The 26,789-nt window shown below is 43.9% G+C and overlaps 1 protein-coding gene across 2 annotated transcripts in view; it reads left to right on the forward strand.

Moving 5' to 3' along the window:
- Window positions 1-24,858, forward strand: part of WDR35 (WD repeat domain 35) — a 44,173-nt gene extending 19,315 nt beyond the window's left edge. For both annotated transcript variants that reach the window (XM_079969722.1, XM_079969723.1), the window contains 13 exons: window positions 1,706-1,815; window positions 3,971-4,181; window positions 6,435-6,515; window positions 6,634-6,770; window positions 7,743-7,946; window positions 9,335-9,481; window positions 10,603-10,735; window positions 12,758-12,868; window positions 17,126-17,290; window positions 19,800-19,940; window positions 20,855-21,011; window positions 22,127-22,367; window positions 23,161-24,858. In XM_079969722.1, coding sequence (XP_079825848.1) covers window positions 1,706-1,815; window positions 3,971-4,181; window positions 6,435-6,515; window positions 6,634-6,770; window positions 7,743-7,946; window positions 9,335-9,481; window positions 10,603-10,735; window positions 12,758-12,868; window positions 17,126-17,290; window positions 19,800-19,940; window positions 20,855-21,011; window positions 22,127-22,367; window positions 23,161-23,314 — 1,992 coding nt within the window. In that variant the 3' untranslated portion in view covers window positions 23,315-24,858. The remainder of the gene's footprint in view (window positions 1-1,705; window positions 1,816-3,970; window positions 4,182-6,434; window positions 6,516-6,633; window positions 6,771-7,742; window positions 7,947-9,334; window positions 9,482-10,602; window positions 10,736-12,757; window positions 12,869-17,125; window positions 17,291-19,799; window positions 19,941-20,854; window positions 21,012-22,126; window positions 22,368-23,160) is intronic.
- The last annotated feature ends 1,931 nt before the right edge of the window (window positions 24,859-26,789 follow it).

Consider the following 26,789-nt stretch of genomic DNA (forward strand, 5'->3'; position numbering starts at 1 on the left):
GCCCTGCTGAATCTAAAAGGCTATACCCACTAGTACACCCCTGGCCAGTCTTGCTGCTACTGTTCACTGGGAGGTAGAGAGGGAGCAGGGACGTCATTGTGGTACAAGTGCGCTAGCAGAGCCAATCTGGAGCTCGCACCAATGTGTTTCCAATACAGTAGTACCTCGGGTTACATACTCTTCAGGTTACAGGCTCTGCTAACCCAGCAATAGTGCTTCAGGTTAAGAACTTTGCTTCAGGATAAGAACAGAAATCGTGCTCTGGCGGTGCGGCGGCAGCAGGAGGCCCCATTAGCTAAGTGGTGCTTCAGGTTAAGAACAGTTTCAGGTGAAGAACGGACCTCCGGAACAAATTAAGTACTTAACCCGAGGTACCACTGTACAGTCGTACCTTGGAAACCAAATGCCTTGGCTCTCAAACAAATCGGCTACCGAACGATCGAAACCTGTAAGTGTGTGTTCCGGTTTTCGAACAATTCTCAGAACGTCCAGTGTGGCTTTCGCAGCCACTTAGAAGCCAAGCTTTGGATTTCGAATGGTTCCGGGAGTTGAACAGTTTCCCGGAATGCATTCTGTTCGAAAACCAAGGTACCACTGTATGTATCCCTCTCTGCTACCTGGTGGTAAACAGCAGTGATATGACCTACTGGAGGTCAGGTACTGTCGCTGCCCCACTACGGTGTCCACTACTGACTATGCCTCAGGGCATACAGGAGAAGGTGCCAAACAGGAGATAAGCTGATTCGTGTCTCAGGCACAAAAGATTATATACAAACACCAGCCACAGCAATCCCTAGTATTGTAGTAAGGTTAAAGCTTACTGGGAAATGATATATAATGAATTGAAAAGGATGTTTAAAATAACCTTTGTAAAAAAAAAAAAAAATCCAGAAGCTTTTCTTTGGGGAATTATAGAGACAGAACTACCTAAATTGTATAGAAATTTATTTATGTATGCGACTACAGCAACAAGAATGCTCCTCACCCAAAAATGGAAAGAAGCAGAAGTCCCAGCAAAGGAAGAATGGATACAAATACTTATGGAATATGCAGAAATGGCAAAACTTACCGGAAGAATAAGAAATCACGATAACAAAATTTTTATAAAAGAATGGAAATGGCTTATTGAATATTTACAGATAAATTGCAAGCATAAGAAGATTGGCAGGATTATTGTAATAACCCGCAGTTTCATAAGAGTATATATTTAAAGTAGATAATTAAATGAGCAAATTAAATGAATTTGGATATGCAGAAGATATTAAAAAATAAATTTAAGGAACCGCAGAAAGGGGGAAGGAAGTCAACCTTTGAAATTTTAAAGTCATTGTAAATTTAATGAAATGTATAAATTTGAAAAGTATAAATAATTTTTTTTAGGTCGGCTAGCTCTGAAAAATCCATCATCTTCATCTGCCATTCTTCTATTGTTGGTAATTCTTGGGTTTTCCAAGCCTCAGCAATTTCAAATGGACTGAGGGGAAGAGGAAGTAGCAGCAATGGGGTTTGGACTAGAGAAGCCTCATGGTCCCTTCTAACTCTACAGTTTTATTAGTCTCCCAAGCCTTTATTAGTCTCCCAAGCCTTCGGCTCATCCATTTGATAAGACTACATACAGGTTGCTTAGCTGTGGCTTAGTCCAGCACATAAAGAAAGGTGTGTTATGCTCATATTTCCTCGCTTCTCAAAAGTTGTTTTTGTCTAGGGACGAGAATCTGGCACCATTCAGAGTTACAGGCTCCCTAACGTTGGTTTGATTCGGAAGTATCTCCTCAACTGCCGGCCTTATCAAATGTCTCTGAATTGTACCTCCAGGTAAGACAGAAGTTTGGTTGTAAAATATATTCTCAGCTTTTGAGATGCAATCTTTACCAATTCTGACACATGTTAGTTGAAATATTAAACATTATTCTAGGAGGCTGAATTTTACATATTATATTGGAGACAATGGGATGCGGGTGGCTCTGTGGGTTAAACCACAGAGCCTAGGACTTGCCAATCAGAAGGTTGGCAGTTTGAATCCCCGCGACGGAGTGAGCTCCCATTGCTTGGTCCCTGCTCCTGCCAACCTAGCAGTTCGAAAGCACGTCAAAGTGCAAGTACCTTTACCTTAAAGGGTCCCCTGACCATTAGGTCCAGTCGTGACCGACTCTGGGGTTGCGGCGCTCATCTCGCTTTATTGGCCAAGGGAGGCGGCGTACAGCTTCCGGGTCATGTGGCCAGCATGACTAAGCCGCTTCTGGCGAACCAGAGCAGCGCACGGAAACGCTGTTTACCTTCCCGCCGAAGCGGTACCTATTTATCTATTTGCACTTTGACATGCTTTTGAACTGCCAGGTTGGCAGGAGCTGGGACTGAGCAATGGGCGCTCATCCCGTCGCGGGGATTCGAACTGCCAACCTTCTGATCAGCAAGTCCTAGGCTCTGTGGTTTAATCCACAGCAACTTTACCTTATTGGAGACAATGAGTAGTATTTAACCATCCCATCCCATCAATGCAAGGATTTCTGCTTGTGCAATGAGCCACCCCCCCCTCGCCTTCCCAAATCTGCTCCAAAGGGTTAGGGGAAAACCCTTAGAATAGATTTGGGGGTGAACAGGGAGAGGAAGGGGGAGAACATTGCATTGCACAAGCAGAAATTCTTGCACTGATGGAATGTTCACAGAACACTGTGTTGGATACAACCCAAGGCTTTTAATAGACAGGGGGGAGGGGGGGGAATTAACTGAAGGTGGGGCAGGTTCAGGCAGAAAATGATATTGAGAGAATGGCTTCCCTTCCTCATACAGTGGAACATTGGTTTTTGAGCGTCTCAGAAGCCAAACGCCGAAAACTTGGAAGTAATTGCTTCTGTTTTCGAACACGCCTTGGAGGTTGAACAACTACCTCTGCGTGTTTTTCCATTTTCTCAATGGATTTTGCTGACCACCCATTGCTTCTCGGTTTTGGAACGTTTCCAAAGTCAAATGGTCTTCCCGAACGGATTACGTTCGGAAACCGAGGTTCCACTGTATTAGCATTCTGCTCTAGGAACTTCCAGATTGGATTATTACAGTGTGTTCTATGCCATGTTGCTCTTGAAGATGATTTGGAAACTTCCAAGTGGTCCAAAATGCAGCAGCCAGATTATTGGCTGGGATTGCTTTTTGAACTCATATCAGCCCATTCTAAAACAGATGCCTGATCTACCAGTCTGTTTCCAGGCCCAATTCACAGTGCTCATGTTAGCATTCAAAGCCCTAAAGACTTAGGACGCAAAGATCTGAAAGACCACCTCATTCCTGACAGATCCTCCCAGGTGTTAAGGGTAGTTCTACCCCCCTCAAAAGGTGGGCTGGGGTGGGAGAGGGCATTTTCTGTGGCAGCCCCTAAATTGTGGAATTGTCTGACTTCTTTATTCTACAGCTTTCAGAGAATGGTGAAGATTTGCCTCTTTACCCTGGCCTTTGACACCTGAGATGTGTGTCTTCAGGGCTCATCCTCTTTTTGTAAATATAATAGCTGATAACTGGTTTGTAATTCTGAATTTTAAATTTCTCTGACCTGTTCTGGGACCTGCTAGAGAAGGGTGTATTATAAATTTTAATTATCATTATTACTATGATGTTGAAAGAAACGCCAATTTAGGAATTTAGTGTTTACCTGTTAATATGTAGTTCTACCTATGCTATTTGTGGTTGAGATTCTGGTTTAAGAAATACAGTGGACCCTCTGGATATGAGTTTAATTCAGGGGTCAGTGCACCCCTCGAAAAATCTGTATCCAGAGGTGCCACTTCTGCACATGCGCGAGCAGCGAAACCCAGAAAAATACTTCCGGATTTGCCGCTTTCGCAACCCGAAGTTTACGCTACTCGAAAGTAACATAACCCAAGGGTCTATTGTACCTTCACGGTAAGCCATTTCAAATCTGAAACAGAACGTTGATAAAGGACTATTTTGTTTTCATTCATTCTTCCTTCATTTTCAGCCGTCTTGCTATCATAGACATGTTAGGAATGCTGATTTTCTTTGACTTGGACACCCGAATAACAGACAGTTCAGGAAGCCAAGCAGTAGGTGAACAACTCAAACTGGAACGCAAAGATGTTTGGGATATGAAATGGGCCAGAGATAATCCAGAGTTATTTGCCATGATGGAGAAAACAAGAATGTATGTGTTCAGAAACTTGGATCCCGAGGTACAGCAATAAGCAATAATTAAATACAAATATTTTAATTGGGAGTCCATGATCTCCCATTGCATCTTTTGGGGCTGGAATAAGAGGAAGGCAGTTGGTGAGGTTCTCTGCGGATCCACCTGGAGATCATATGTTCTTCTAGCACATTGTTTGTCATATACAGTGGTACCTCAGGTTAAGTACTTAATTCATTCTGGAGGTCCATACTTAACCTGAAACTGTTCTTAACCTGAAGCACCACTTTAGCTAATGGGGCCTCCTGCTGCCGCTGTGCCCCCAGAGCCCGATTTCTGTTCTTATCCTGAAGCAAAGTTCTTAACCTGAAGCACTATTGCTGGCTTAGTGGAGTGTGTAACCTGAAGCGTATGTAACCTGAGGTACCACTGTATATTCCTTGGTTGACTGACTAGGAGTTTTTGTAATGCTGGAAGCAAAGTGAAAATAGGTAGAATTTCAACATGAATTAAGGGAACAAAGTAATTTTGGGGTGGGATGCCTCTTCCTCTTCCTTCCACACCACCTTGCTCCTTGTGGAGCTGTTGGATCATTACGGTGGAACAACTACATAAGTAATAGTAAAAATACTGGGTCACACCAAAGTTTCATCTAGTCCAACATTCTGTCTCTAGAAGTAGCTAGACAGAATCCTCTGGAATCTTTCAAGCAGAGTATTATATATTAATTCTTATTTAATTATCATCATTTATACAAAATTATCCCACTTCTCACCATCCTGGTCTCAAATCAGCTTACAAGGATAAAAAAAAAGAAATGCAACATACAAAATTTGAAACGTAAATTAAACCTCAGAAATGGAAACGAAAGAAAATCAGAAAATTTTAAAACAGCAAAGAAGCATTCATGATGTGAAGACTTCCTTAAATAAAATGGTTTTTAGCCAGGCATCTGAAACTCGTCACGGACTGTGAATATCCGGCTTCTTACTAGTGGGAGGGAGTTCCGCAGAGTTGGGCCCACAACACTGAAGGCATGACTTCTCACTGACCCATGTTATGCTTCTGGTCCCTGGGGAAACCACGCATAATGAAGGTGATGGACAATCTCTATTGCTAATCCCAAGCACCTAGTATTTAAAGGTGGTTGTTATTGTTACTATTTTATTTGAACCCTACTCATCTGACTGATTTTCCCCAGCCACTCTGGGCAGCTTCCAGCAGATATAAGAACACAATAAAACACCAAACATTAAGAATTTCCCTATACATGACTGCCTTCAGATGTCTTCTGAAAGTTGTATAGTTGTTTATCTCTTTGTCATCTGGTGGGAGGGTGTTCCACAGGGCAGGTGCCGCTACTGAGAAGACCCTCTGCCTGGTTCCCTGCAGCTTCACTTTTTGCAGGGAGGGAACTGGCAGAAGGCCCTTGGCGCTGGACCTCAGTGTCCAGGCTAGACAACTGAGGTGGAGACGCTCCTTCAGGTATACAAGGCCGAGGCCATTTAGAGCTTTAAAGGTCACCACCAGCACTTTGTGCTTGGAAACATACTGTGAACCAATGTAGATCCTTTAGGACCGGTGTTATATGGTCACCAGTCTAGCTGCCACCAGATGAACTGCCTGAAAGTTCTCTGAAAATTGAGAAATCTTCCATGAATTTGTCTGATAGTTGCTTAGCCTTAAAAGATGTCACCACATCTTGGTTAATTAGAGTTTACCAGTGGTTCTCAACCTGTGGGTCCCCAGATGTTGTTGGACTACAACTCCCATCATCCCTGAGCTCTGGTCTTGCTAGCTAGGGGTGATGGGAGTTGTAGTTCAACATCAGGTTGAGAAAGACTGGTTTAGAGAATGTTATAAGCCTCTCCATAGTCCCTGCAGTTAAGACTAAAAGCTTAAATTGATGTAGCTGCTCTCTGTCGGAATGGTGCTCCAGCCCCTTGAGAATTTTAACTGCAAATGCAAAAACGACCGCAATAATAGGTTGACACTTTCTGAAAGATGCAAGGAGCTCCATAGGCTTCCCTCTGCATTTCACAAATACAGAGGGAGCACAGATATGAGGTTGCATGAGTAAATTGAGTAGGCAGAAAAACTGGTGATAATATTGGCAAAGCCTGCAATCCTGTGCACACTTAAATGTGAGTAACGGCACAATTAAGTCTCTCTGATTTCAGTGGGATTTGTTTCCTAGGAAGTGTACATACGATTGCATCCTAAATGGCATTGAAATTGTTGTCTGAAATCCTGCAGGATAATTTGGATTTGCTGATTATATGGTAACTTGTATTTTAAGGAGCCCCTTCAAACGTCTGGATACATTTGCAACTTTGAAGATTTAGAAATTAAATCTGTTTTACTGGATGAAATATTAAAGGTAAATTTTAGATTTCTCCCCCCTCCTTCTAAAAACATTCCATTTATACAATTTACAAAACAGTGGTTTTCAATGGAAATGAGCAGCCACTAAACTTATTTTTGTGTGTATTTTACAGAATCCTGAACACCCTAATAAGGATTGCATACTTAATTTTGAGATTAGATCACTACGAGATGCACAAGCGATTGTAAATAACGCAGGCATTGCAGAGTCTGCCCAGTTCATTGAAGAAAATTCACATCCAAGGCTTTGGTAAAATTCCATTTTTCCCCCTGGATTTTCTTTCCTATTTAGAGGGATTATATTCTTATGGCTTTTCAGGGTTAAATCTAGGTTAATAAAACAGGTTTTATTAGCTGAGGAATTGGACTGGTATCTGTTATATAGGAAAATAATCTCAGTTTGATGTGAAAACATCCAATAGTAATAAGAGCCGCTAGCTAAATTTGACCCCCTATGATATGTCAAAAGTGTAAATAGGTCATGTAAGAATTGGTGCATGCAAAAGAACACTGAGGACCATGTGATACATTTTCCTTCTCAATCCTTAGGCGGCTTTTGGCCTGCATCGTGGGTAGGTAAGCTGTTTCAGCAAGCCCAGGTAGCCTATTTTAAGGGAGAGAGAGAAAAGAAACAGAGAGCAGTGCAGAGGTCAGATGGGGAACCTTCAGAAAGGAATAACGCATCTAGGCGATACCTGAGGCAATCTTTTCCTGAATGTCCTTCTCAAATAAGCTTAGATTCTTCCATCAGGGATGATGCAAAACCTTTGGAGGTTTCTGAGTGTTGTGGAGACCATTCATCTGGCCTTTGGTTTGGACTCAGTCTGACCCTTATGTTTCCCTCCCCTTATGGTTTTGATCTATGGGCTACTTTTAAAATGAGGCTGCATTTTAAATTTCATTTCAACCTGTATTTTAAATTGTGTTTTTTTCCCCTGTTATGTTTTCACTATAATTTTACTGGTGTTAGCCACCCTGAGCTGGGGAGGGTGGATTATAAATAAAATTTATTATTATTATTATTATTATTATTATTATTATTATTACTACTATTATCTGCACACCCAAAGCTTCCCCCCCCCCCAACCATAAGATCTTTTGGCCTCCGCTGCTCTTCCATGTGCTGCTTTGACTCCTCCTGCAATTCGGCCAAGAATATTTGTTAAGTCTGTTCCTTATGAAGCTGTTTTTTCCAGGTAAGACATCTGTGTTCTTTATACAGGCGACTGTTGGCTGAAACGGCTCTCCAGAGATTGGATCTTGACACTGCTGAGCAAGCATTTGTGCGCTACAAAAACTACCAAGGTATCAAGTTTGTCAAGCGTCTTCTCAACCTCCAGAGTGAATTACTGAGGCAAGCCGAAGTGGCAGTTTACTTCGGCAAATTTGAAGAAGCTGAAAGGATGTATTTGGACATGGACAGAAGGTAATTTTCTAGGATAAATTTGAATTGACAAGAGAATCCCCTGAGTGCACAACAGTACAATTGATCGTGGGAGAGCTGTTTATCTTGAGTGAGTGAATTTAGGAATTGTGAGCGCCTCACAAACCATACTTGCCTTTCTAAATTTCAAGCCCGCATAACTCAAAAGGGGGAAGACCAATGAAAAAGAAAGAATACCAGGCATGGGCACAGAACTGGGAAAGATCAGGCAAACCAACTGAAAATAGACTAAAACATCTGTTTGAGGCCTAGTAAGCTGCCTTGGTGATGATACTGTGCATTTATGTAAAGCTATACAATGTTCAGGGACGCAGGTGGCGCTGTGGGTTAAACCACAGAGCCTAGGACTTGCCGATCAGAAGGTTGGCGGTTCAAATCCCCGCGACAGGGTGAGCTCCCGTTGCTCGGTCCCTGCTCCTGCCAACCTAGCAGTTTGAAAGCACATCAAAGCACAAGTAGATAAATAGGTACCGCTCCGGCGGGAAGGTAAACGGCGTTTCTGTGCACTGCTCTGGTTCGCCAGAAGCGGCTTAGTCATGCCACATGACCCGGAAGCTGTACGCCAGCTCCCTTGGCCAATAAAGCGAGATGAGCGCCGCAACCCCAGAGTCGGTCACGACTGGACCTAATGGTCAGGGGTCCCTTTACCTTTACCATACAACGTTCAGAGCAATTCCAAACGTCCTCTTCATCATCCTTATAGCAACCTGATATGAGGCAGGCCAGTTATTGTTCCAGGTGCGGGCTGAGGTTTAGCAAGAATAACTTGCCAAAAGCTACCCGGTCACTTCATGGTTGAGATACGATTTGAACATTTTGGTCCACAGCTCTGTACTTTAAGAAACCTGCAGGGCTGGAGGGAGAAAGAATGTGAGGGGAGTGAATATAATGGAGTGAATGTGGAGTGAGAGAATGTGAGAGGAGTTCTTTTTTTTTCTTTTTGGAGGCAGTGAGAGGGAATTAACTATGCCAACTCTCAGGCTGACATAGTTTCTGGCTCTGTTTGAGAGGGTGCAGATCCTTGGCCATCCTTGACACAGACCTGAATCACCTCACCTTTGGTCCTGCCGCCAAAGGAGGACCACCAGCAGGACAACCATGACAGTGGAAATCTTCGTCACCATCCCGCCATGGTGGCAGAAAGTGCTGTCCCCTGTGGAGAAGGAGTTCTGTGATACCTTACGGCCCACAGAACGTCTTTGCAGGGACCATAGGCCTGTGTTCTGTTGAATATTTTTGTTTCATAAGCCACCTTGAGAGGCTTCTGCCTTTTAAAGGTGATCTAAATGTACTTTTAAATGAATAAAGCATTTTAGAATTGGCTCTCTTTGTATTTTGTGAAGCTGCATTTTTGGGTTATATATTTGCAGAGACCTTGCCGTTGATTTGCGAATGAAACTAGGGAACGGATTTCGAGTAGTGCAGCTTTTGCAAACCGGCTCGGGACACGGAGATGACAGTCTCCTTGAAATGGCACACAACGAAATTGGGGACTACTTTGCCGATAGACAGAAATGGTATGTTCATAACTTGACACTATAAGTGACTATTGCTGCCTCCTGTCCAAACTGGAGGGAGACTTACCGGTAATTAGTTGTTGTTGATTTTTTAATTGCCTTCTGCAGGGATTGGATATAGAACAACATTTAACCTCCGTGTAACTCTCGGATTGATGAATTAGTTACATTAAGTAATGAATTTATTTGATGATATTGTACAATATCATGAGTTATAGGAAATGTTTAAAACAGACAGGAAAAATGGTTTTGAATGGACGTTTAAAGAAGACTGGAAAATGTTTACTGAAAGTATGGGTGAAAATTGTGTTTATTTAAAAACGCTGGTAGCATTAAGATAAATTCAACAGTGTAAATAAGTTCTGATCGATGTAACAATGGATTACTGAATGGTTTAGTTCATGTAAAATATGCAGGGATGTGTGGTATGAAAAATGAACCATGGAAAGAGAAGGGAAGTCATTGATTTAAGGTTTTGAAATGTAAATTAGAATATATATATATATATATATATATATATATATATATATAGTGAATTTATTTGAAAGAGACACAAAAAGTGTTCCATTTTGAAAACTTAGGTAAAGGTAAAAGTACCCCTGCCCGTACGGGCCAGTTGTGTCCGACTCTAGGGTTGTGTGCCCACCTCACTTAAGAGGCCGGGGGCCAGCGCTGTCCGGAGACACTTCCGGGTCACGTGGCCAGCGTGACGAAGCTGCTCTGGCGAGCCAGCACCAGCGCAGCACATGGAAACGCCGTTTACCTTCCCGCTATAAAGCGGTACCTATTTATCTACTTGCACTTAAGGGTGCTTTCGAACTGCTAGGTGAGCAGGAGCTGGGACCGAAAGACAGGAGCTCACCCCGCCGCAGGGATTCGAACCGCCGACCATGCAATCGGCAAGCCCTAGGTACTGAGGTTTTACCCACAGCGCCACCCGCGTCCCTTTTGAAAACTTAAGCATAAGATATATTCCGTGGTTTCCCTACTTCGTTGCTGGTGCAGTTATCAATCCTTTCGTAGCACTGACCCTAGGAAATTAAATACATTGACAATTTGACAATAGCAAGCAGATAATCAGAGATCTGGTTTCTCTCCCACCCATGCCCAACTTCTTATAGGACAAATGCCGTGCCATATTATGTACAAGGCAGAAACCATGAACGTTTGGCTGAATGTTACTATATGCTGGAAGACTATCAAGCACTAGAAGATTTGGCTAACTCGCTTCCAGAAAACAACAAATTGCTTCCTGTAAGTATGGAAAGCTGCTTATTGCGAATGTTCACCCTCAGGCTGTAATCCTGTACATGACTACCTGGGACTTAAGAACATACGAAGAGCCAGCTGGATCAGGCCAGTGGCCCATCTAGTCCAGTATCCTGTTCTTGCAGTTGGCAGCCAGACACCTGTCGGAAACCCACAAGCAGAATTGAGCACAAGAGCCTGTGCAGTGTTTTCATCTGTTGAGTGAAACTGGGAACTGACTTGTCTGTTTTGACTGTCGGACCCATCTTCCCTTGGAAGTGCAATGGTGTCTAGCACGCTCTTGCTGCACGGTACTGAGTTATTCTGCTTCTCCTGGCTACAGCAGAGTTTCAGAAGCAGCGGTGTGCCAGTGTGTAAGGATTTATTAGCCTGGCAGTAAAGCTCTCAGAAAGGGACGCGGGTGGCGTTGTAGGTTAAACCACAGAGCCTAGGACTTGCCGATCAGAAGGTCGGTGGTTCTAATCCCTGCGACGGGGTGAGCTCCCGTTGCTCGGTCCCTGCTCCTGCCAACCTAGCAGTTCGAAAGCACGTCAAAAGTGCAAGTAGATAAATAGGTACCGCTCCGGCGGGAAGGTAAACGGCGTTTCCATGCGCTGCTCTGGTTCGCCAGAAGTGGCTTAGTCATGCTGGCCACATGACCCGGAAGCTGTACTCCGGCTCCCTCAGCCAATAAAGTGAGATGAGCGCCGCAACCCCAGAGTCAACCACTACTGGACCTAATGGTCAGGGGTCCCTTTACCTTTAAAGCTCTCAGACACAGCTTCTTCGATTCTACAAAGCTTTAATGTACAGTAGCAAAAACAACAAAACAGCCAGGAGAGAGTGGCGACACGTTGCTTCTCCTTCGCAGCCAAAACAGAAAGTAAAAGCAACTTCACCTTCATATGTGCAGCACACACTGGGGACAGGACTTCATGTCGCTTGAGCTATTAACCCTGTGAGCTCTGGGACTCCTCACAGAGCCATCTCTCCTCTGGCTTCCAGCAACTGATGTTCAGAAGCACTGCTTCCTCCAGCTGTGGAAGCAAAGCATAGTCATCTGAGTAAACATGCAAAAGATGACGTTTTGTGGGAGGGCTACAGCATCACGCTTTTCTGCTTGTTCCAGCAGCACAAGCATTTTTGCTAGCCAGATGGAACAACCCCATCTTTCCTCCCCCTTCATACTGTTCGGGGGGTTCTCCCCAACCCTCCAAGGTGGATTTTGGGGGAAGAGAGAGGGGCGGAAAACCCTGTTGTACCAGCAGGAACATTTGTTCTGGTTTCTGCTAGCATGCCAGGTTAGTTCAATCTGGGCCTATGGTTCTGCTTGTCAGAACACCTGATATTCATCCAGCAAATAACCACTGGTTTACACAAATCAGATCCTTTATGTTATTCATCCTAAGCCACATTTTGAGTTTTGGAAGACAGTGACAACACAGACATCTTTGATAGAGTATCCTTTTGTGTGTGTGTGAATGAGATATTTAACACAAAAATATCCTAGGGCGTGTTCTTTCTCAACACTCTTCAGAGCTCTAAATTTTCTAATACCAAACCCCGGTAGAAAGAATGCCAGCTGTAAAAAATTTTTTTAAAGGGGACACAGGAAGAAAAGTGATACATTGCTTATCATAAAGCGGGGGGGGGGGGGGATTATATCGCAGTTGATCACTACATTAAATTTTATTGATGTGCCTAAAATATGGAGAAGATGGTAAGGACGTTAGAGTTTCTGCTAGTTACTACATATGGTGACGATATTGTGCTTCTACATCCATCAAATGAACAGATGCATCTGACAAAGTAGTCTCCTTGTTAGCATATGTCATGGTGAATTTATTAGTATTGAAGTATCTGCAGTTGGTATCTGCAGTTTAGACAATACAGACATAGGGCCAATTTAGTCCTACTCAGAGCAGATCCAATAAAGTCAGGCTATACTCTTGAGTACAACTGAATTGGCGATCACTCTAATAATGCTCTCCTTCTGCAGTTTAATTATGCTTTTGGTGTCTCCTGCAGGACATAGCCCACAAGTTCGTTACTGTGGGTATGTGCGAACAAGCTGTAGCAGCCTTTCTCAAGTGCAACAGACCCAAGGATGCAGTAGATATCTGTGTAAATCTCAACCAGGTAACAATATAAGCCCAGCACAGGAGTTGCGGAACTGGAAAGTTGTTTGCACATTAATTTCATTCTAATACCTAATAGTGGTTCATTCTAATATCATTTCCCCCCAACAGCCAGGATTGCTTTTACATAATAACCTCTAATAATCAACTGATTTGTACTGACCAGCTGCGTACATCCTCCTATGCTCTGTGTCTGAGGGCCAAGCCACAAATTGCATAAGAGACCTGAAATCAGAACTCCCAGCAGCCTTTTAATTTTCCTAAAAGCAGCTGGCAGAGTGGAGAAACACAATTCAGATCAGGACTACAACAATGGAGATGTTGGGATGGAAGGTGTTTCTACTTTCCCTTGTGCCAGTTCCAATTCCCTTATGCACATACTCCCCAAGCTGCTATTATCTGCCTTGGAATCTAGCACAGGCGAAAGGATTAGACCAGCCAATGCCTCTATGTAGCTCCATCTTGATTTCAGACATCATGATATATTGGTATATCCTGGTATATCCTGATGTTTAGCTGGTGATATATCACAATGTTAAAAACCAGATATCGCCCAGCGCTAGATGTGGCTCTCTGCCTAAAAGTGGTTCCTCACCCTGATGCATAGAGTCTTTCCAAAACTTTGGCAGTGCAACACCTGTAGTGTTTTGCCGCTGAGAGTACCAGCAGAAGCTACATTGATTCTGTAACTGAGTTGTGTCCCAATATTCCAGTGTTTCCCAACCGGTGTTCCGCGGCACACTAGTGTGCCGCGAGACGTTGCCTGGTGTGCCGTGGGAGGAAGGCGGTCGGGGGGGGGAGGGGGCGCCGCACGCACCCGCGTCAGGAGCCAGCACTTACCTCCCACGGTGCAGGGAAAGACTGGAAGAGCGTCGCAGCAACGCGCACGTGCAGAGCAGCCGTAAAGGGAGGCGTGTGGGTGGAGAAAAGGAGGGAGGGAGAGAGAGAGAGCGGGAAGGGGAGGGGGGAATCCCCCTAGGCGTGAAGGGAGCGCGCGCCGTAAAGGGAGGCGTGTGGGTGGAGAAAAGGAGGGAGGGAGAGAGAGAGAGCGGGAAGGGGAGGGGGGAATCCCCCTAGGCGTGAAGGGAGCGCGCGCCTTAAAGGGAGGCGTGTGGGTGGAGAAAAGGAGGGAGGGAGAGAGAGAGAGCGGGAAGGGGAGGGGGGAATCCCCCTAGGCGTGAAGGGAGCGCGCGCCGTACGTTCCAAATTTAAAGGAGGGAGGAAGAAAATCCCCTCAGCCACATCGGGTACAGGTTATCCTCCTTCGCCATTGGCCGCTTTATCGCCCCACCCACGCAAGGCTACGCGCCGGTCTCTACGCCACGTGACGGCTTTTGCCTCCAGGACGGCATCTGCCTGCGCCAACTCGCGGCTGAGCCAGGACTTTTCCTACACGTGTGGGCGCTTCGTAGCATGTGCTCGGCTTTGCCCAGAAGCGCTACGGAAAGCGGCTTGGATCAGAAAGCCTGGGCTCTTGCCGCGCGCGGCATTGTGTTGAAGCGTGCTGGTAGTTAGTGGGTTGGGAGAGCCGCAGCACCCCATCTTTTTTTCATACGAACATGGTTAAGAAGCTTTGTGGAGTGTCAGTAGGTTGGCACAAACCATGACGTTTGGGGACATTAATCTAGCTCAGGGTTCTTAATACCCTGAGACGTTGCCTGGTGTCCTCTTTGAATAAGCGGGGCCTGAGCGTTCCACCAATTTAGGCCTCCTGCCCGGATGTGATATGGCTCCACCTTCCTCAAGGTGGTTCTGCTTTTAAATATTTTCCACCCTGTCACCATGAGGACTAGCGGCTTCTTTTCGTAAAATATAAAATCGCTGCTCCTTGCTCTCGTGAGACTGTGTGTTTTAATTCGAAAAGGGTGTTCCGTGTACATTTGTGCGAGCTGTGCTGTAAAAAAAAGGGGTCTGTATCCGTTTGTCAGTGGCAATTGGATGGCCGGATACTGCAGTGATGGAAAAGTTTTTGAAAAGAAAAGAACTGGACTCTGAACAAAATTTGGAGCCAGATGAGAGCCCAAGTATGAGTGGGCATGAAAAGAAAGCAAAGATGGTTAGCTCAAGCAAATTCTCTGGCACAAGGCAATATAACGAAAGCTATATTTCATTTGGATTTACTTTCACCGGAGATGCAAACCAACCAACTCCACTGTGCGTGGTGTGTGGTGAAAAGCTAGCTAACAGTGCTATGGTCCCAAGCAAACTTAAACGCCATCTCCAAACGAAACACCCTTTGCTTCAAAACAAGAATGCGGACTATTTTGTTCGCCTGCGTGAAAACACGGAGAAACAGGCAACTTTCATGAGACAAACCTCAAAGGTAAATGAAAGAGGTCTTAAAGCTAGCTATCACGTTGCTGAACTTATAGCCAAGTCAAAAAAGTCGCACACTGTGGCAGAGACATTAATACTTCCCGCCTGCAAAGCTATTGTAGAGGAGATGCTCGGACCTGAAGCAGCTAAGGAAATAGCCAAAGTCCCTCTCTCAAACAACACAATTTCCAGACGTATTAATGACATGTCTGCAGACATTGAAAGTGTGGTTTTGGAAAAGATCCATAGCAGTGAGAAATTTGCATTACAACTTGACGAGTCTACTGATATCAGTGGACATGCTCAACTCTTGGCCAATGTGCGTTTTGTTGATGGTGATGCAATTAGAGAAAACTTCTTTTTCTGCAAGGCATTGCCAGAAAAAGCAACAGGAGAAGAAATTTTTCGGGTCACATCAGAATACCTTGAACAAGGAGGACTTAAGTGGGAAAACTGCACAAGTGTCTGCACCGATGGAGCTGCAGCCATGGTCGGGCACACCAAAGGCTTTGTAAGCAGAGTGAAGGAAAGAAATCCAGATGTGATTGTTACGCATTGTTTTTTGCACCGTGAGGCCCTCGTAGCCAAGACTTTACCAGCAGACCTAGTTCATGTGTTGGATGATGTTGTGCGCATGGTAAACTTTGTAAAGTCACGACCCGTGAAAAGTCGCATATTTGCAGCTTTGTGTGAGGAGATGGGAGCGAAGCATAAAACCTTGCTGTTTCATACGGAGGTCCGGTGGTTGTCGCGTGGCAAGGTCTTGGTTCGTGTGTATGAGCTGCGGGAGGAACTTAAAGTGTTTCTGACAAATGAGAGGTCAGATTACGCAAAGCTGCTTGCAAGTGATGAGTGGTGTGCAAGGCTGGCATACCTGGCAGATATATTTCATCATCTGAATGAACTGAACACACGAATGCAAGGCCGAAATGAAAACCTGCTTACAAGTACAGATAAAATAAATGGATTCCGTTCAAAGGTGCAACTCTGGCATCAACACGTGGAAAGTGGCAATCTTGAAATGTTCACACTCACCAAGCAATGGCAAGGTGTTCACACTGCTGCACTGTGTGAGATAATAGGTAAACATTTAAAAACTCTCGAGGGGAAGTTGTCATTTTATTTCTCTTCAGTCTCCACTGAATGCCTTGACTGGGTTAGGGACCCTTATAGCTCAGCATCAGTTGGTGGAAAGGACATGACTTTACAGGAGCAGGAGGAACTAACTGAACTGAGACAAAATCGTGGTTTCAAGCTAAGATTTGCTGATCTACCTTTGGACAGTTTTTGGTTGGAAACTGCCAAGGAGTTCCCCCTTCTGGCAAATAAAGCTATTTTGACATTGCTCCCATTTTCCACTACATATCTCTGTGAGTTGAGCTTTTCAAGCATGATTGCTATAAAAACTAAATACAGAGAGAGACTGAGAGCTGTTGACGAAGAGCTACGTGTGTGTCTTTCTTCGATTCCAGCCAGAATATCAGCTTTGTGTTCAGCCAAAAAGGCCCAGGTTGCGCACTGAATAAAGTATTTTATAATTTTTCATATTTCTGTTTACTTACTATTTCATAATAAAGTAATTATAAAATACTTTCTTTGTGTTTATTTGATTCCTATTAAAGAGAGTTACTTTATATATAGTCAATATAGGCACAGAGTTAATTTTTTAAACATTTTCTAATGGTGGTGTGCCTCGAGATTTTTTTCATGAAACAAGTGTGCCTTTGCCCAAAAAAGGTTGGGAAACACTGCAATATTCCACCACAATAGGATTTACCAGTAGCTTCAAAGCCCTAAGGCCTGAACCAATTTTCTCCAGCAGCAGAGCTCTTTTGCTTGAGAGAATGGACCTTTGAGATAGATAGATAGATAGATAGATAGATAGATAGATAGATAGATAATTGTATTTAATTGACTTAATGTTTGTTACCTTTGCTTCTAGTGGAGTAAAGCTGTTGAACTGGCTAAACAACACAATATGAAAGAGATTGGTTCTCTACTAGCTAGATACGCATCTCAATTATTAGAAAAGAACAAGCCCCTTGATGCTGTTGAGTTGTATCGTAAAGCCAACTATTTCTTTGACGCTGCTAAGCTCATGTTCAAGGTACGGTTATTGTGGATGAACTGTCCAATATATGTGTGCATTTTTTGATTATATGCAATGCTTATTAATTAAGACGATTTACTTTTTGTATTGGAGCTTTTGGTTTAACTTTGCACAACGATGCTGCTTCTGTTTCTGGGAACAAATGTATGCATTTCTAATCATATGCTGTAGTTTTTATCCAATGAAGCCTTTTACCTAGGCTTTCAAGCAGACAGGTGTGCATGGCATGTATTTTCTGAACAGCAGCTCCTCACTGTGTGTGTGACTTTAGCCACACACTTCTCTAGGTGAGAACTTACAAACACATAATCAGTATACTAAGGCTGCAGTATTTTCAGCAATACATCAGTAGCTCAATACATTTAAGTTTCAAGTGAAGATTAATACTTTGGCCTCTTACCGAAGGAAGGCTGCACAGAACTATCAGCTTGTGTCTAAATGTTTGTTACTTTTTTGTTTCAGGTTTTGTTGTTGTTGCTGCTGTTGTAAAAAATGGAGTTTATTTTCTGTTCATATTTAAAAGGGGGTGGTATTTTGCATTTGGGGTGAAAACATGGGTTGCCTCCAACCAAGTGTGAGTGTCAGGGTTAGGTAGTTCTTTACCGTATTCCTTCCTATTGAATGCCAGCAGACCCACAATAAGAGAGTAGGATGGGGCATTCAGGGCTGCTGGATTCCTCAAAATTAGCAGCAAGGCACCTTCCAGAATTAAACCTTGACCAAAGCTTATCACTTTGAAAATGGCAAAAGATATACAGTGGTACCTTGGGTTAAGAACTTAATTCGTTCCGGAGGTCCGTTCTTAACCTGAAACTGTTCTTAACCTAAAGCACCACTTTAGCTAATGGGGCCTCCTGCTGCCGCCATGCGATTTCTGTTCTCATTCTGAAGCAATGTTCTTAACCCGAGGTACTATTTCTGGGATAGCGGAGTCTGTAACCTGAAGCGTATGTAACCTGAGGTACCACTGTACCACCCATCGGTTGACATCTTTAAACCAGCTGAAGCTTACCTTGACACTATTGGCCAGTAGGAGGAATCATCCTTGAAAAGGCCAGAAAAGTGTCAATCAGCTTTATAAAAGTGCTTTGCGGGCTCCATCAGTTCTTTGGAAGAACTGCAGCTGACTTAATGTCAAAGATGCTCTTGGACTTGAGAGCCTCCTCAACCAAAAGTGACAGAAGGAACTTTGATCCTGTCAGGTTTGGAAGTGGTTGCTCACGAGTAACCAGGCAGGACTCCGACCTGTCTTTTCAAGGTTTTTATTTGGTGCAAACTCTTTACAGTGCAGGGGACGTGGGTGGCGCTGTGGGTTAAACCACAGAGCCTAGGACTTGGCGATCAGAAGGTTGGCGGTTCGAATCCCCGTGACGGGGTGAGCTCCCGTTGCTCCGTCCCTGCTCCTGCCAACCTAGCAGTTTGAAAGCACCTCAAAGTGCAAGTAGATAAATAGGTACCACAGCTGCGGGAAGGTAAACGGTATTTCCATGCGCTGCTCTGGTTCGCCAGAAGCGGCTTAGTCATGCTGGCCACATGACCCGGAAGCTGTACGCCGGCTCCCTTGGCCAATAAAGCGAGATAAGCACCACAACCCCAGAGTTGGCCACGGCTGGACCTAATGGTCAGGGGTCCCTTTACCTTTATTTACAGTGCAGAACCCCAAAGCTCATGTCCGTCTTAGTCAACTGCAAATTCCAGGAGGGCCCCCTTCCGGTTTCTCCCCCAGCATAAGAACTTAGACACCCCTAAGCTCCGCCTCCCCTCCTTACATTTCACCCCTCTGCGTAAGCAGGGCGACGGAAGCGGCGCGTGTGCCTCCTGGCCGGCATGGCTAGGTGAGGCGTTTGGGCTCTCCATAGCATCTTCGAGCCTTCCCTTCACCCGGCTACCCCCTTTCCCCTGCTGGAAAGGAGCTGTTTCTCAGAAGCGCCGGAGGCTCTCTGTATCCTCCTGCCTCCTCCCCCGTTCCGATGGCAGTCCCCTGACAGATCCTGTCCTGTTTCTTCTCCTCTTGAGGGGTAGCCAGCTGCCATGGGAAGTACAGTGCAGTGGTCAGGCATGGTGGAGCAGCATCGCTTCCGACAGCGGCACTGCTGCCACTTACCAGGGCAATGAGGCTGGGCTGCCAGGGAGCACCAGCAGAAGCAATAGATTGCACACACCCAACTTGCACACACCCAACTTCACCCCTAGGAAGTTGCATCACCCCAGGTAGCAGCAGCGACACCATTGTTGGATGGGCAACAGAGCATTACTGTTCCACCATATTGGTTGCTTCCATAAGTGGTGATGCAGCTGCTCTTGCAGGGTAGAGGGGAAGATGATTAGTAGCAAGTTTGGCTGGGGTTTATAAATAAGGTATAAAGTTGCATATTGTTTCATACTTTCTATTTCATGAGCCTTAGGCTTTCACTCTCAAGCTGTAGACAGAAAACAAAAATAAACTTCATCTTTTTTGTTTTTGTTTTTTAATGGTTCATTTCTTTTGAAATTTCTCTTTAAAAAGATTGCAGACGAAGAGGCTAAAAAGAGGTCCAAGCCTTTGCGTGTAAAAAAGCTCTACGTGATGTCAGCTTTACTGGTGGAACAATATCACGAACAAATGAAAAACGCGCAGAGGGGGAAAGTCAAGGGGAAAATTTCAGAGGTACGGTGCCTAAATGCCTGATCGCCCACCAAACATGAAAGCAAGCATTTTGAAAAATGTCTCTAGAACGGATGGCAACAAATCGATCTTTCTCACATTTATTTTTTAAAAAAATTGCTGTTTAGAACAATATGTAGTTTCACAAAGGTAAAAGATCCAGAAAAGGGTTTAAAGGGTTACAGGCAGGATTGCCGCAGAAACCTCATGCCGTCATTTCCTCCGCTAACAAGTCCTGTGTAGAAGATCTCACCAAAAATAATCCCAGCGACACATCTCACTTAGCAAACAGGAGAAAGGGCAACCTTGTGGGTAAAAACAGCTTCTTGACCCCTTTGCTGTTATTTCATTGTGCACAGCACCCTCCTCCTCCTCCTGTTAAACAGGCTCCTCTCACCTATCAAAGAAGAAGAAGAGTTTGGATTTGATATCCCGCCTTTCACTCCCTTTAAGGAGTCTCAAAGTGGCTAACATTCTCCTTTCCCTTCCTCCCCCACAACAAACACTCTGTAAGGTGAGTGGGGCTGAGAGACTCAGAGTTGGCCCACTGGGGGTCAGAGGGGATTAAAGGATCCATCCACTGGCCAGATCCAGTTTCTCACCTGTGGAATATGGGAAAGCCAATCTCTGCATCAGAGCTCCACATCCAAACAAATGTGTTTAGTTTTAGGATATACATACCTTATTCTGTGAGCGTGAGTTTGGAGAAGGTAACTTAATTGTTATTCAAGAGCACTGTGTGTGTTGCTGCTATATTCAAAAGACATTGGCAATGGTATTGCGTATACAGTGTTTGAAATTCATTTTGAAGCAGCCATCTTCACTAGTGAAAACTGAAAATGGGCATTATAAATTAATAGCGCAGACAACTATTTTCCCTTCATGCTTTCTTCCCTCTCTTCTGTCTTTGCTTCCAGGCTACCTCAGCTTTAGCTGGTCTGCTTGAGGAAGATGTTCTCTCTTCAGATAGTCGCCTGATCGATAATGCTTGGCGAGGAGCTGAGGCTTACCATTTTTTTATACTTGCCCAAAGGCAGCTTTATGAAGGTTATGTCGATACAGCAATGAAGACAGGTAGGATTCCTTGTTGTTATGAAACTGCTGGGTAGTTTGTGGGATTCCAAATGCTCATCCTTTTAAATGGATTAGACATGTGTTCCTTAACCAAATGTATTCAATTGCCATTATTATTATTATTATTATTATTATTATTATTTAATACAAAAAAATCAAATAAGAAATACAGAACAAATTTAATACATATACACATAAACATAATTATTTATACATCTACAAAGCAATATTCAGAAAGAAAGAGGGGGAGGGGGAAAAGAATAAACAAAAAAGGAGTAAAAGAAGAAAGAAAGATTTAAAACAGAAATTTAGAAAATAGAAAAGTGTTTGCCATAAACAACAGTTCTAGATATATGCTTGCATATGGCTATATATTTCCATCTTGCAAGCTATCAACCTTAATTAAAATGTTTTAAGAAGACTTCCACCGTTTACGCCACGTGTCTTTTATACTTCAGTCGCTATAACCTCTGTTCTTCATATCCTTCCTATAGGTTTTCCTTAATTTTTCACTTTACATTCTTTATATTTTTCACAAGATTGGTCTAAACACAACCAAATTTCGGCAACTGAGCTCTGGTTTTGTAAATATTCATTTAGACAATCCCACTGTTTCTTGACCATAATTTTAGGTTTTCTCCTTATTAAATCCGTCAATTTGACTAACTCCAGGTACTCGCAGAGTTTTCCCAACCATTCTCAATTGCCCTTTTATCGTCTGTAAATCAGGAGATAATTCTCTTGCACAGTGGGAAGCCCATTGAAACCCCTACATTCCTCCCAGGTTCTTTGGCATGAAGATCTGAGCAGATCTGAGGAAACCTTGTCACTTTTACAGTTAAGGCACTTGCAATTCAATGCCAGTATGAGAGCTCCAATGTTCACAGAAGCTCCCTCCTACTAAATGATTTTCCTGTTTAACTGGAGGAGCCTATCCATGCATGCAGTTCCATTTTGTTTGCACCAAACCATTCCCATTAGCGCAAAGGGAACTTTCTGTACGAAGAGTGTGGACCAGGGTGAATGAATGACAATAATAGGATTCATGTACTACTACTACTGCCTATTTTAGTGTAGCAAGCAAGTATGCTGAGATCTCGTTCTCTTGTTTGCAGCCCTTCACCTGAGGGATTACGAAGACATCATTCCTGCAATAGAGATCTATTCCTTGTTGGCTCTTTGCGCATGTGCCAATAGAGCCTTTTCTATCTGCTCAAAAGCTTTTGTTAAACTGGAATCTTTGGAAAACTCTCTCCCAGACCAGAAGCACCAGTATGAAGAGCTTGCCCTGCAAATATTCACAAAACACTTCCCTAAAGATAACAAGAAGTCAGAGTTGGAGGGTCTTCTTGAAGAGTAAGCTTGCTGCTTTTATTCCCATTATGGCTAAAATATAATATATGTTTTCTCTGTGAGCCGAATGTTGCTAAAAGTAGCTATGCTGTAAGTTGCAATTCATGTTTAATTTTTGATAGAGGTTAAAACGCGAACTCCCTGCCTTTTCATTAGTAGCACCTGGACATGTGGTTGCTATTAATCAGAAATTTGCTAAACCACCTGATAAAATGCAATACTACAACTGATTTGGGAATCTCTCTTTTTAGCTTAGTTTGCTTACTATAAAAGTAACAAGGCATGAGCTTCAAGGATGTTCAGATTTGACCGCTGAGCATTGGAGTTGATTCATAAATCACTGGATATTTCAAGACAATGCTCAGCCCTTTGTGTTGTTCTCATTAATAAGATTTTTCTGACATATTATGACTAAAGCTGCTAATAGTTGCCATATGATTTATGATTTATCAGCTATGCACCAGGATGTAGATGTAGATACAAACTTTCTTTTTCTTTCATTCCCTTATATATTTTCTGTATCTATTTCCCTTCTGTTTTCTTCTTTTTCATCTTCTTTCATTCTTTATCATTGCTTGCTTAAGATATTTACAATGTTTTACAAATCAAGTAAGTTTTACACTGTAATTTTTCCAAATTAAAAAATAAATAGCTGTACACTGGTGCTGTGAACAAACATAGCTTTGAATAGCACTGATCATATTTTCACTAGCAATAACACTGTTCAATATGAGGCATGCTGTAGATGGTCTTCCTTCAAAAAAAAAAAAAATCCATTTTGTGTTTCTTTTAACAGGGGAGAAGGGAAGCTCCCAACCTGTGTTGCTACAGGAAGGGCCATCACAGAGTATCAGTTTTGGATGTGCAATATTTGCAAGCACTGCGTACAAGCTCAAGAAATCAGCAATTACAACTTCTGCCCTCTCTGCCACAGCTCAGTGGCCTATTAATCATAGGAAAATGTCTGCGCTGTTATCGGTATGCACAACAAGTGCAAATATATGTGGTATGAAATGCTTAGAAACCCTGTTGAGATTGTTACGGGGTGAATAAACAGAGAAACAAAAGCTATCTAATATTTCGCCCATCCTATTCCAAATCCTTTCTTTAAAACAGCCTCAGCCTGGGAAAACAGTGGATTTTTAAATTATTATTTTAGTGTAGCTGAATAGTTTCCCAAAAGATTTGTAGGGGGTCAGTGGAGGTGAAGTCTTAAAGGAAAGGATTTAGTGATTGGAACCAATGTAAAAATTGCTTTGGTTTTATGACAAGGACAATAACAACAAAAATCTGGCATGACTTTCGCACTTTGGTAAAAATGTCCTAGTCCAATTACATTTCACATAAAATAATTTCACAGATGTCCCTTTCTAAGCACAATGCTGAAAAGATTACTGAGATTTAAACATGGGTATCATGTTTATCCAAAGAAGCATACATGGATCAATTATTGCTGTGACCTACACCATGAACTTACGAAAGTTTGTTATCTAAACCAGGCGTAGGCAAACTCCGGCCCTCCAGATGTTTGGGACTACAATTCCCATCAACCCTGTCCACTGGTCCTGTTAGCTAGGGATGATTGGAATTGTAGTCCCAAACATCTGGAGGGCCGGTGTTTGCCTATGACGGATCTAAACAGTTAAAGAACAACTGGTAGGCTGCGTCCATCTAAAAAACTATTCAGTGATCCAGTGTTTGCCAAGAGACAACATATGCTACTGCAGCCTTGGCACAGCTTAGTCAAATCATACGCTCTCTCAGCACCTTAAAACTCAGTCGATATGCCAGGACCACAATTGCTTGAGAGAGGACCTTAGTTCTGTGGAAAAGCTCAGGTTGTGCGTGCAACCCTTTGCCGTTTCAAACAGCGTGTGATCTCCCACGCACCCAGGCAGGCTTGCGAGAGCCAATCAGAGAATGCTGCATAGACCCTTCTCCCTGCCAGCCTGTAGTGACATTCCCACCCCTTTCACCTGATAGGTTATCATCAGACCTCATTGTCTGTTCCTTCCCTACAAACTGACGGCCCCATCCACCACTGCACCCAACCCGCATGTACATGATATTGCACCTCAAGTTTCAGCGCTGCTTACAATGAATCCTGCCGTTCTCCAGCAAGTGTATCTTTGAGTATAGGAATGCAATCTCAATTCCTCCCGGACCAATTCCTTCTGCAGCACCAGCGGCGGCAGTCGCAAAGAGCTATGGACAATACAGAAGTGGCAAAACATGTAGCGAGAAGAAACCACGTGCGCCGACCGACTTTATCACTTTAGAGTTCAATAAAAAACTTATTTACCTGTACATATAATTAACTATATGCAGCTGTAGCTGTTAGTTTTGGCATTCTGCTTCTGTATGTTGTTTGTAAAACGTGTATTATTTTCTAACAATATTTAGCGAACCACTTTCTTTGTGGACTAAAATGGTTATGGATAACGCCAATATGGTTATTTGTTTCTTAAGGAAATAAATTATTATATTTCTTTAATATTCCTGCAGCATGTTGCCTTTTTTGCCAGCATGTGGTCAGGTTTTGTTGTTGTTGTTTAGTCATTTAGTCGTGTCTGATACTTCATGACCCCATGGACCAGAGCACGCCAGGCACTCCTGTCTTCCACTGCCTCCCGCAGTTTAGTCAAACTGATGCTAGTAGCTTCAAGAACACTGTCCAACCATCTTGTCCTCTGTCATCCCCTTCTCCTTGTGCCCTCCATCTTTCCCAACATCAGGGTCTTTTCCAGGGAGTCTTCTCTTCTCATGAGGTGGCCAAAGTATTGGAGCCTCAGCTTCAGGATCTGTCCTTCCAGTGAGCACTCAGGGCTGATTTCCTTCAGAATGGAGAGGTTTGATCTTCTTGCAGTCCATGGGACTCTCAAGAGTCTCCTCCAGCACCGTAATTCAAAAGCATCAATTCTTCGGCGATCAGCCTTCTTTATGGTCCAGCTCTCACTTCCATACATCACTACTGGGAAAACCATAGCTTCAGCCAAAGTTGTCTTCAAACTCCTCTGCAAGTCTCTCTGGCCTCCTCCTCCAACTTTCAAGCTCCTCCATCTCTTCTGCTCCCAAACACTCCCAATAGCTGCTGGGATTGATGGCTGTTTTATCCTGTGCATGACTTTTTCATGCCATTTTCTTATCCCCCCCCCCCCATGCATGCCACCAGCAGTAGCCATTTTGCTAGTGGGGGTGCCCCTGCAAGTAGTTTCTGCCTACCAACATTTGAGTGTATTGGGACACTCGTTGCAGGCGTGATTTCTCTGCCAACAGCAAATCTTCCCCACTGTCAGTCAAGACTGAGCAAAGGGTGGTGCTGTGGTCTAAACCACTGAGCCTATTGGGCTTGCCGATCAAAAGGTCAGCAATTTGAATCCCCACAATGGGATGAGTTCCTATTGCTCTGTCCCAGCTCCTGGCAACCTAGCAGTTCGAAAGCACACCATTGCAAGTAGATAAATTGGTACTGCTGTGGCGGGAAGGTAAATGGCATTTCCATGTGCTCTGGTTTCCATCACGGTGTCCTGTTGCACCAGAAGCAGCTTAGTCATACTGGCCACATGACCCGGAAAGCTGTCTGTGGACAAACGCTGGCTCCCTTAGCCTGAAGTGAGATGAGCGCCACAACCCCATAATTGCCTTGTACTGGACTTAACCATCCAGGAGTCCTTTACCTTTTTACCTTGCCTCTCCAGCATGGCGGATCAGGGATTTGTATTGCTCCACCTCTGTTTGCTGTTGATGCTACCACCATCATCCTCTTTGGTAACATGTAGTTCTGTAGCGTGGCGGGTGGTGCTGTGGGTTAAACCACAGAGCCTAGGACTTGCCGATCAGAAGGTCAGCGGTTTGAATCCCCGCAATGGGGTGAGGTCCCGTTGCTTGGTCCCGGCTCCTGCCAACCTAGCAGTTCGAAAGCACGTCAAAGTGCAAATAGATAAATAGGTACCGCTCCGGCAGGAAGGTAAACAGTGTTTCCGTGCTCTGCTCTGGTTCGCCAGAAGCGGCTTAGTCATGCTGGCCACATGACCTGGAAGCTGTATGCCGGCTCCCTTGGCCAATAAAGCGCAATGAGTGCTGCAACCCCAGAGTCGGTCATGACTGGACCTAATGGTCAGGGATCCCTTTACCTTTACCTTTACTAGTTCTGTAATAATGGTGAATTTATTTTAAAATGTTTTTGGAGAATATTCAAGGACTAAAGGAGGGGCATTGTGCAGGATTCAAGGGTCGGTCACTCTTCCTCAGTAGACAGTTCCCTGGCCACACAGTCATGGCAGTTTGTTTGCTCTTGCTCTTGCCAAGTAATAGCTGAAGCATATTTATGTATCCCTAATTACAGTCCCCACCACCAAAGCCGTACGCATTTGGTTTACAGTCTGTCAGCATTTCCATTACACACCCCCACCTCCCAGAGGTCAA

This window comes from Podarcis cretensis (assembly GCF_951804945.1).
Source record: "Podarcis cretensis genome assembly, chromosome: 3".
In the NCBI taxonomy this organism is placed as follows: Eukaryota; Metazoa; Chordata; class Lepidosauria; order Squamata; family Lacertidae; genus Podarcis; species Podarcis cretensis.